Source organism: Malurus melanocephalus, unplaced genomic scaffold, assembly GCF_030028575.1.
Source record: "Malurus melanocephalus ecotype Western Australia unplaced genomic scaffold, MMel_1.1 scaffold_486, whole genome shotgun sequence".
Lineage (NCBI taxonomy): Eukaryota > Metazoa > Chordata > Aves > Passeriformes > Maluridae > Malurus > Malurus melanocephalus.
The window spans coordinates 266,126-277,238 of record NW_026623718.1 but is presented as its reverse complement, the minus strand read 5'-3'; the positions used below and the strand labels follow the sequence as shown (position 1 = coordinate 277,238).

Here is an 11,113-nt window from a genome sequence, read left to right as displayed (position 1 = left end):
CGGGGGGACCCTGGTGAGTGCGGCCGGGGGGTCACTGGGGAGAGATGGGGGTCAGCAGGGGGCGGGGGAGGCCGGGTGCCGGGCGAGCCGGGGGCGTTCGGGTTTCCCTCTCTTCCTGAGCAGGGCCGGGCAGTCGGTCAGGTGCCGGGCAAAGGCGCTGTGGGATCTGGAGGCCTGGGCGGGCGGCGGCTTGTCATGAGGGCGAAGACGGGGAAAGGGGAGGGGAAAATAGCCGGGCACCAAGATAGCCAAGGGGACAGGGACAGGAGCAGGCACAGGGAGCCGCCGGTGTCCGGCCGTGCCCTCCCTGCCCTCCCTGCCATGCCCCATCGTTTGCCGTAGAACCGGTCGGGCTGTGCTCTGTTTGCCCGCACCTCCGGGCATCCGGGAGCTGTCCTCGCCCGCTGGCGCGGAGGAAATCAGCTTGGTTAAGCCTGGTCCCTGAGCAGCCTCGGTGTGTGCCCGGCCCGGGGCTGTCCGTGCAGCTCCCCAGGGCTGTTAAAGGCGAGTGTTCGGGGGTGATGCTGATGTGCAGCCCTCAATCATCATCTCCCTTAAAACGCAGCTTTTTACTGCTTTCAGTTGATGCTGTCGGAACAGAGCACAGAGAGCAGGGCCTGAGGGTGACAGGACAGGATCACACACACCTGCTCAGCTGCTCACATCGGGCAGTGACAGCCCGGCCCTGCTGCAAAATCTTTTATTCATGGTATCCCTGAATTCTAAGCAKCTGTGCCCATCTCCAGCCCGTCCAAAGTGCACACGAGCATGTTTGTGTTTCTTCCTAAAGGTTTCTATCCATTCAGTTCCCAGGTCTGGCAGATGTGTCGATACCCCAGGATATCCCAGTGGAAGGGGAGATCACTGTCCCTGTGGGMTCTCACTCTCCTGATGAGGATTACTCCACGCTGGATGAGCCAGTCAAGGACACGATTGTGAGTCTGAGCCCTTGGCTGGGGTAAAACTCAGATTTTTTTGTGTCTTTGGCAGCTGTTGTGCAAAAAAAGCACAAGCTGTTGTGTTTTTGCACAGCTCTGCTAATCTGTACATAAGCATGGTTTGTTYTAGAACTCGTCATGTAAAACAAATTCCTGTGGGTCAAAACATGTCTGAATTGTGGCCTAAAGTTTCTCTGTGATTTCGAAATAATTGTAAGGGCAGAGGCCTCGGGGGGAGCTTATGAGAAACTCTACAAACTGAAGGTATTTTTCATTTATTTTCTTTTCCTAGAGGAGCAAACAAATTTTTTATTATACTCTGGTGTTATTAAAGAATACAGTATTATGGTTGATAAAGAAAAGGATGTGATGCTGTGGCTGTTAAAGACTGTAGCAAAAAAGTCATTGTTTGTTGCAGAGGATAGTAGRGGATTTCTTGGGTATGATCCTTTCCCAATTTGCCATCAAGATTCCTTTACTTCTGTCTCTCTGCTTTAGCTGGGGCCTGTAATTTTTGTGAGGGGATAAATTAAAGTGTTTTGTGTTTGTTTCAGATGAGGGACCTGAAGGCYGTTGGGAAGAAGTTTGTCCATGTCATGTATCCCAGGAAGAGCAGCGCACTCCTCAGGGACTGTACGTGCTGAGGGCCTTCCTGATGTGCAGAGGGTTTGCCCCCAGTGGGACAGGGATTCAGGAGGGTTGAACATCCTGTTCTGAACAGCTGAGATGTCAGGATGTCACCAGGGCTCTGTGACAGGGACAYGGGGCAGGATGGGTGGAACTGGGAGCTTTAGCAGCTGGTGGGTCTTGAATKAATTTTATTATAGATTATGGTGTAAGGTGATGAATAAGAAAATTGTAAAGCAGTGAGATGTGGAAAATGGCACCTGGTGAGTTGGGCAAGGGGCTTTGTCACTCACAGGAAAGTGGAACTGAGATGGTTCTGTGACTTTGGTGATGTGTTTTCCCTCTCCCTGCAGGGGATCTGTGGGGCCCATTGGTGCTGTGTGTCTCCCTGGCTCTGTGAGTATTCCAGGGAAATCTGGGGTTTTGTAGCCTGGTGCATGAGGGAAATGAGATGTTAAAAATTGCTGATTAATGTGTTAAGATCAGCTTCTTCTGATCCCTCTCTGTCTTGTGCAAGCACTGCTTGATTGAGTTCTCTGATAAAATGTGTTTGTGACACTTTAAGCCCATTAGAACCTCCTGTCCTTAAATTTAGGATTTCAGGATGAACTCTTCCTGGTCCCCTGTCCTAGGAATGGTTTTACTGAAGGTGTCCCAAGTTGTTCTGATTCAGCTGTGGTGCCTGCATCCCATAGTTATTCCAGGCTTGCTCTGGGGATGGTTTGTTCCATCACACRCTATGCTGCTTTGAGAGGTACCAAAACTTTGGTACTTTAATTTCCATCTTAGCTTGTCGCCCATAGCTTGATCCTCTTCTGCTTTCACAGCCCTTAAAACAGGAAAAACAAATGGACTGAAATCACCTCAGTTGAGCCACAACCATTTTCCTTTCCTGTGCAAAACTGAGGATATAATGGAAATAGAAAATGGATGAAAAGCTATGGGCCTGCAGCATAACTGGGGATCAGTGTTGGGACTCAGTCTAGGAAAATGCCTCCATCTGTCTGTTCCCTGCTCCAGCTGTTTCTCCCTGTTCCCCATCCAGGATGCTGCAGGGTGGCTCTGCAGACAGCAAGGACGATGGAGGGCCCCAGTTTGCCGAGGTCTTCGTCCTCATCTGGTTTGGGGCCGTTGTCATCACGCTCAACTCGAAGCTTCTGGGCGGGACCATGTGAGTGTGGGTTTGTTTTGTGGCAGTTCACGCACTCCCATTCACGGAATTCTGCCCTGCCAGCTCTGACTGCTGTTTCCCTGTTGCTGTCTCCCTGTGCAGCTCCTTCTTCCAGAGCCTGTGTGTGCTGGGGTACTGTGTGATGCCACTGACCGTGGCCATGCTGGTGTGCAGGCTGGTGCTGCTGGCGAGCACGGGCACCGTCAGCTTCATCATCCGCCTCATCGTGGTGGGGGCCATGTTYGGCTGGTCCACCTTGGGTGAGTCTYTGATGTGTGTGGCTTAGTGCTTGGGGAGTTTAATCTGTGTTCATTCCTTTGGCAAAAACCAAGGGATGCTCTACTCTAAAGTGTCCCTGGGCTGCTGAAGCCCGGTAGAAATAGTTCTTCCAATCTTGAGCTGACAGAGGTTCAGCCTCTGCCTCTACTCTTGGTGATTTCCGTGATTGTATGCAAGTTACCTTGGGCAGCAGGATGATAATTTAGTATTAAACTCTATGTGAGACTGCTGGGTGCTTTATGCTATGATGAAATTATAAATTATGTTAGAAAACACTGATTTTATACAGATGCGTTTGCCCTATTTCTCCTGCTCTTTATGTGTAAATAGTCTGGCTCTCATTGTACAGTGTTAATAAGCATTTATGGCCAGGCTGGTTGGGGCTTGGAGGTCTGGGCTAGTGGAAGGTGTCTCTGCCTGTGGCAGGGGGTGGATCTGGATATCCCAGCCCAAACCGTGCTGTGATTCCATTATTCTGTGACTTGTGAAGGGAAATTGCACTTGGTGATTACAGCCTGTTGGTTTGGGCAGTGGTTTCTTTTTGAACACAATTGCAGTGCAGGTGCTCACTGCAGKTTGCTGGCATGCAGTGGGATCTGTGAGTGTTCTGCAGCTCCTGCTCTACGTGTTTGTGTCTCTGCAGCATCCACGGCGTTCCTGGCAGACAGCCAGCCCCCCAACCGCAAGGCGCTCGTCGTGTACCCCATCTTCCTCTTCTACTTCGTCATCAGCTGGATGATCCTCACCTTCACCCCTCAGTGAGCACCATCCCGAGGGACTGGGACACAGACTGGAGTTTTTCATGGATGCTGCAGTGAATCMTTGGCTTTATCTCTTTCTAATTTATATATAGGGATACTGTAAAAAGGCAGGTTGTGGGATAAAGCCAGAGAGCTGCAAAAAGTGYTTGTTTGTGTGTCCCTCTTTGTGAAAGATCCTGAGGTCCAGCTGCTGAGGGGTTTATTTAGCCCTGTTCTGTACTGGTGTTAAATAAACAATGCCCACTGGGMCAGGGATTGTTCCATCTGAGGAGGGAGCGGAACATCCTGGATTTTGAAGCTGTTGAGAGATGAAGTTCACACGACTTGGCAGATTTCCTGCCTGAGCTTGGATTCTCACTGAAGATGAAAATGCCTTACCAAACCRTAGAACTTCACCTGCAATGTTGTGTGGAGAGGAAAGAGACGTGTCTGACTCCTTTTCATTCCCTTGTAGAGTGGTGGGATGTGCAGCCAGGGCGTTGTGAGACTGGGGCTTTCCCAGGACAGSAGAGTTCAGCCAAAACTCAGCTGGGTCCCTTTGCAGAGAGTTGGAACTGGTGGCAGGGAGTTGCTTTTGCCCATTTCCAAGTGCTGTGTGTGCCCATCCCTTCATGTGACAGGAAAGAGGGTTCCAGCCTGGTGCCTTCAGCACTGCATCCATGAGGGAACTGGGGGCTCACTGCAAGTTACAGAGCTGTGACCTCACAGGACAGATCTCAGAACCCTCCAGAAATGCTGAGACTGCTCTGTAGCAGGGTCTGGGCTCTCAGTCTGTGTTTGGGAAGGGAGAATTCTCTGGAAAGTACCATGAATGTATATGTCTGAATAAAAAAAAGGGTTCTGTGCAGTAACTTGTGGTTTTGCTGCACAGGCTCTTTGGGTCTAAGSCACACCAGGGTTTGGACCCCGAAGTGTTAAAATAGATTGAAGGAAAAGGAAGTAAATGGTMCTAGAGGTGGTGGCTGCTCTGAAGCAAAGTGTGAATCCTGCTCTCATCAACCTCTGTGTGACTGCTCCTTTGGTTGTGCATAGGGACAGCAAAGGCATACGTGCAAATGTGCATTTTGTTCCCTTGTACTTAACATGAGATGTCAGACACTGTTCTGTGGGTTTTGTGGGGTTTTAGTTTTGCTTAAATACTTTAATGAAAGGGAGGGGGCTTCTCCAGTCACTGCAGGTGCATTGTGTACCTCTCCTGGGTACAGGTGTGCAAGAGTGAGGTGTATTTTGTCACAGACGTTGGGATCTGGATTTACTTTTGGAAATTGTACAGAAGTTATTCCTGTTGTCTGTTGTTCTCAGTCAGAAATCCATGAAATATCTGGAGTGAAAAAGCTGCTGTAAAATGTCCTTTTTCCTACATTTGTGCAGATAGACTGAAACTGAGTCTCTGCTGAGGTGTGAATGTGCCTGATTTTTAGTTCTATGTACAAGAGCAGTCTGTGCTGTAAACACTGGAGGTGGGTGGGAGTTGGGATGGAAATTGCTGAATTTCAGATTAAAAGTGCATTTTTGCATTTGTGGATAATGAGCTGCTGTGTGTGGCAGGGCCTGGCTGTGGCACCAAGGCGCTGGAGGGGACCTATGGTGGTTCGTAGACACCACACAGGAACCATGGAAAGGGGAATTTTTAAGCTTCCATTAAATTATTACTGGTATGGAATATGGTTTTTCTTTTAAGTGTGCAGTTTTTTGTTCGTTTAAATGTTAATTTAGCTTTTTGAAGCTGAAAAATACACAAGGGAAGTGGGTAGCAAAGCTGTGGATCACTACGGTGGGATTCCTTGATCTTTTTTTCCTRTAAGAATTTAACCACACTTTCAAAGAAATCCTTGGATTCTCTCTGGGACTTCTGACTTGAGCTGCTGTTCTATCTGAAGAATAATTGGAGTAGCATTTAATTGATCCAGTAATATTTTAACATTTTTTATGTGACTTCTTCTTTCTGAAGAGAGTCTCTCTCTCTTTTCCAAAAAGCCCAAACTTGGGGTGTGTTTCTCAGGCACCCCTGGAGGTCCTGCAGAGCCCCTGCTRTGACAGAACCAGTTGCCCCTCAGTGGGCAGATGGTCCCAAAGCCAACAGGACACGGGCACATTAAACACAATCAAATTCTTTTGGTTCAGGGGAACAAAATGCCTTGAGTTTGTTTGATATTTGCAAATGTCTAGAATTATAGAATTAATGCAGCTGCTTGATTGTCCTTTAAAGTGCTGGTGTCACCTGAGTGCTCCCTCAGTGTCCCTCATCCTGTCCAGGCAGGTGTGCAATGTGTCCCTCCCAAGGGCCCTGCAGGAGAGTGATCCCTGTCACCACAACAGAGGTTTAATTTGTTCTGGAAACGTCTGTGGTAACAACTGTTGTGCTTTCCAGGGGGAAAGGCTTTTCCTTCTTGTTTAAAGCTGCTGGGGAAGGGAGACAAGGAGAAGCAGCTGTGTCGCGTTTAATGGAATGCTTGAACTGCTCTGCAGAGAAGAGGCTGATTTACCATTGCACAAACCAGGCTTTCTTTCCTACTAGGATTTTTTTAATACTGTTTATCAGCAGAAGATATTGTAAATGTTTAATTTTGATCTATTTAATACCAATAAAAAGGAAAATAATTTCTTTGTTTTACCTTGAAAAATTCAAACAGGCTGAAAGTCATGTGGGCAGTGTGACTTGTGGATGGAAGCTCTGTGCTCTCTGTACCTGTAGYATTTGGTGAGGAACAGCATCCTTTRGGAGATGTCCTGGCCTGSCTGGGGCAGGAGGGGTGAAGCTCCCCAGTCCCTACTCTCGTGTCCCCCTGGCCTGACACRGAGAGCAGGACACATGGGCCACATGTGCCAGAGCCCCCGAGGCTGAGCTGGGACATCTCCCTGCCTGGGCTCAGATCCTGCTGGTGCCCACAGAGTCCTCGGGGAAGGAGCAGTGGTGCTGGTGGTGTACCCCAAAATTGGGGTTCTGGTGGCTTCAGGGCGGGGAGGTCTCAGGAGCCACCCAAGGGATGTGCCTGTGCCCCAGAAGGGCTCGGGGAGCCAGGGGCTGAATGAGACAGAGGCAATGGGGGAGCAGAAACCTGCTGGGAAGGGGCCTGATGGGCGAATGGATGTGAAGCCCTGGCTGGCTAACGAACCAATGGCAATTAAGGCCCATTCCTGCCCTGTCTAATGGGCTGCGGGGCTGGGGAAGGCCACCATGGCTCGGTGGTCACCAGAGGGCAGCAGGACCGCGTTGTCCCTGGCAGCGTTGCGACTCTTCCGCTCGAAAGAGATGTTCCCCAGTGCTGCTCCGTGCTTTGTAGTTATATTTTATTTGGATAAAGCTTGAATTTAGCATTTTTGTCCCCCAAGAGAATTTTTGAGGTAAATATTCTGCATGCTGAATTGTACTTCASGGCAAATGACAGCGGAAGGAAGGACTTTCCCGGTAAAATCAGGAAATAACCCATACAGTGCAGCTGTTGACAGCTGGGACTGTGAACCTGATTCCTGACCTTTGCCTTTCCTGGCGGGGAAACTAGGTGACATGGCTGCAGGAGCTGGAAGCCAGGCTGGAAGCTGCTGAATCCCCACATTGCAGGTAGCTGGTGCAAGGTCAGTGATGGGGTGGGATGGGACAGTTTGCCCAGCACGGAGGGTTCCTCAGGGGAGACACTGGGGAGAGCATCACCGAGGGCAGGTGTGACAGAGAGCCCAGCACCGGGGGCAGCTGCTGGGACAGACACAAGGGTCACTGCCCTGCTCTGTGTCTCCTTGTCAAGGGGCAATGCCTGTGCTGGGGGGCTCAGGGTCTCTGAGAGACAATAGTGAAGGTTTGCTCTGTTTATTCCAAATCCTAGTTGGAATAAAAAGCAATAAAAAGTGCACTTCCTGATGCAGGAAGGACGGGTTTGGTATTTCTGCCCTGGTTACCCTTCCTGAACCTTGTCCCCTATGCCCACGTTTCAGGGAAGGGAACAGGGCAGGTTTCCTAGGGTGTCACAGCCTCCCCATGCCTGGTACCTCAGCACATCTGTGCTCTGAGCTCTCTGTGTCTGGGGAGCTGCTGTTTGTGCTGTGGACAGAGGTGAGGGAACATTGTTGGAGCCTTGGGGACAGTGAGGCACATGGACAGGCAGGGCCCTGCATCTGGGAACTCTGTCCTTCCCCTACATTGCTGCTGTGCCTGGGCAGGAGGAGATGGAGCCATTCCCTGCCTCGACCAAACTTCCCCTGCCTGTGCAAAAGGCTCAGCTCCAGCTCCTCCCYGGAGCCTGAAACACCTCAGACTGCACCTGAAATCCATCCTAATGARCCCCCTCCAAACCACTCCCCTTYTCYCCCAGMGCTGCATTGYCAGCAGTGAAAAGGGCACAATGTGAAGCACAACCTCCTCTGGAAGTGTGGAGTTTGGTATTTTAAGAGAGAAATAAAGAATATAAACCCAGCTGGTCRAGCTGTAATTGTGGGTCTGCACACTCTGGTGAGGACAGCATGGATATTCATGGAGTAAGGACCATAACACCCCTTTATAATCAGGTGGAATGGACAGGAAAATGAGGAAAAGTGAAACAAATGTCTCCTATGCGATTCTTAAAATGAGTTCTGGTTTTGCATTGCCAGCTTTGCCAGTGTTGGCGAGGGATCCATCCATGGACGATGGAGCCAAGGAGTGCTGAGCACCAAGCAAAGCCACCGGCATCTCCAGGCCAGCAGGATGAGCTCCTGACCCCACGCTCCTCCTCATCAGCTGAAGATGAGAAAGATGTCTGTGGCTTCCTCTGTCCGAGGAGCAGCGAGTGCAGTCCTGAGGATGARGCTGGTTATGTGTTGATTCATGACAATTCCTTGCTCTCCCTGTGGGGATCTTTTCCCAGGAGAACCAGGAGGCACMGATCAAAGTTCATCAGCCTCCCACAGGGACCTGCAGGGCACAACAGGGATGCTACAGGCCATAATAAATTTTTCAGCAGCAGCGAAGTGATGGCCTTTGATGAACATTCCCAGACAAAGCCTGGGCACATGCTCAGGCACAACAAAACAGATCTGGTGGAGCTGCTCAGGGCAGACCTGGGGAGAGCCCACAACACTCTGGATTGGGAGGAAGACAAGGTTAATGCCTTTTCTGTGTCTCCTGGAGAAATGAAGATGTGTCCTGGACAGCTGGTAAGTGTTTCACRGGGTGACTGTGGGTGCCTGTTCCCCGTGCCCATTCCTGCTCCCTCGAGGTGCCCGGCTGGTCCTGAGTTTGGGATGCTCTGGCAGACACAAGTGCTTTGTCTTCTCTTTTGCTCTAAACTCCTACTTCAGGCTGRTGATGTACAGTTCAAATCCAGTGGGTGAAGATGCCTTTGTATCCCTTAACAGTTGATCTTACTACCCTGAGAGGTTTCTACCCAAATAGGAACTGGATTTCTGTTCACCCTGCAGCAGTGGCCGAGTAGAGCAGGGAACGTGTTGGTGGGGTAGAATATGTCCCCTCAAGGCCCTTCAGGGAGGACAAGGCACCCTGATCAGGGGAATTGGCCAGGGCTGTTTTGCTCTATGTTTAGTGTGGGCATTGTGGGTTTTTCTCTCGTGCCTGTGGACCTGTGAACTGCTGGCTGGGCTCCCTCACTGCAGGGACTGTGCTCCTTGTGCAGCCTTGTCTGCAGGGTTCCAGCAACCCCTCTGTCCCCTCTTTGAGTGCCTGTGCTTACAGGAAACTCACATGAGCATCGTGGCCCTTGAGACCTCTGCTCTGGGTTACTTTGGTAGCAGAGAGCTCTAGGCTCTGGAACCCCATGGAGCAGAGCAGCCTTGAGCCTATGGCTGTTCTGGTGCTTCCCTATCCCTGTGTCTGTTGTGCTTCCCACAGCTGCTGCTGCTGCAAGGCAGGAGCCTGAGTTGATGTCTGTGGGAAAAAGGCAGAGTGGGAATTTCAGAGCTCAGCAAGAGCTGCTGGCTTTCACAGGGATTGTGTTTTCTGGTTCTTTTCAAGTCTTTTTCTGGTGTTTTGTGTCACTGTCTCAGGATCGTAAACAGARCATGTGATTATTTATCCTGGGCACTGATTTAAAACCTTTCTCTACCCATAACTCAGCCCTCCCTTAGTGAAACCCACGGGGCTGAGCTCTGGGCTGGGGCTGTTGCCTCTTCTTTCTCAGGGCTTTGGAATTCTTCCCAGCAGCAGGAACAGGAGCCCAGTACAAGGGTGGGGACAGCCCGGTCTGCACCCTGCCTGCAGGCAGGATCTACCCCTGAAAAACCTCCTCTACCTCTTGATTCCCTTTGGAGTGGCTGCAGCTCAGCCCAGTGGCACGGGGCTGGGAGCAGGATGCCTCTCTGGGACAAGCCTGGCAGCCCCCGCGGCTGCAGGGGGCGAAAAGAATTCGCTGTCACATAATGAGGCTTTGTGTGTGTGAGGACTGGCATAAAGGGTTTTCTGAAGCTGCCTCAGTGCCTTTCCTGGCGTCCCCAAAAAAAGCTGGCAGTGGAGAGTGGCTCCTGTCCAGCCTGGAAAGACCCTGGGGTGTGGTGCCCGGGGGCATGGGATGGGCTTTTGGTGTCCCTGAGCATGGAATGTCTCTTCTTGTCCATGTCTGAAGGAAAGGGCAKCTTTGAGCAGTGGTTTTCACTGAACAGGTGCCAAAAGAAGATGTGCCCGATACTGGTTTGCTGTAAATCCTGCTGTGATGTTCCTGACAGGGAACTCCGTGTCCCTGGCAGCCCCCAGTGCCGCTGCCTGCGCATGCCCTGAGCTCCCAGGGTGCCCACAAGACCAGCCTGGCTCTGAGAGGGTTTGACAGCAACACCAGGCTCTTGAGATCAACCAGGGAGGGTCTCCTGGCCACTGATCTCTGCACCGTGGTGGAGCCAGGCAGTGGGTCATGGTGGCAATCCTCCAGAGACCCCAGAGTGCTGCAGKGTGGCAAACTGGACACTGGTGGCTTGCAGAAACCCTTGGGTCCTGTCACCTCCACGCTCCCACCTGCTCCAGGGCTSCATGCTTGGAGCCATCAGGAATTTGCCTGTTGGCACCCAGGAACTGTCGAGTCCCTCGTCCTGTATGCCAGTCTTGATGCCATGTCCCCAGTTCTGCACAAGAAGCTGCACTGGACAGGATTTGCCTCTGGATTTGGGTGTGGGAATCTTGGTAYGTGAATGGCCCAACCCTCCACGAGGGAGACGAGGCTGCTGTGGATTCATGCCGGGAATTCAGCTCGGAGACATCTGTCCTCAGAAGGAGCCAACCCTGCACCTGACGAGATTCCTCTGTCCTGGAATGAATCCCAACCCTTGGCCAGAATTAGGGCTGGGATTCTCCCTGGACAACAGCTGTCGCCAGAGCTATGTGCACAAATACCCAAGTAGCTCAGATGAAGTTTATTAAATGG

General features: G+C 51.1%; 1 protein-coding gene across 1 annotated transcript; it reads left to right on the top strand.

Annotated features, from left to right (window-relative positions):
- Window positions 1-6: 6 nt before the first annotated feature.
- Window positions 7-5,897, top strand: YIPF6 (Yip1 domain family member 6). Its single transcript, XM_057381012.1, has 7 exons — window positions 7-13; window positions 807-935; window positions 1,493-1,571; window positions 1,919-1,961; window positions 2,611-2,736; window positions 2,839-2,996; window positions 3,659-5,897. Exons 3-7 carry the CDS (start codon window positions 1,493-1,495, stop codon window positions 3,775-3,777), a joined length of 525 nt encoding a protein of 174 aa, XP_057236995.1. The 5' UTR covers window positions 7-13; window positions 807-935; the 3' UTR covers window positions 3,778-5,897.
- Window positions 5,898-11,113: the final 5,216 nt, after the last annotated feature.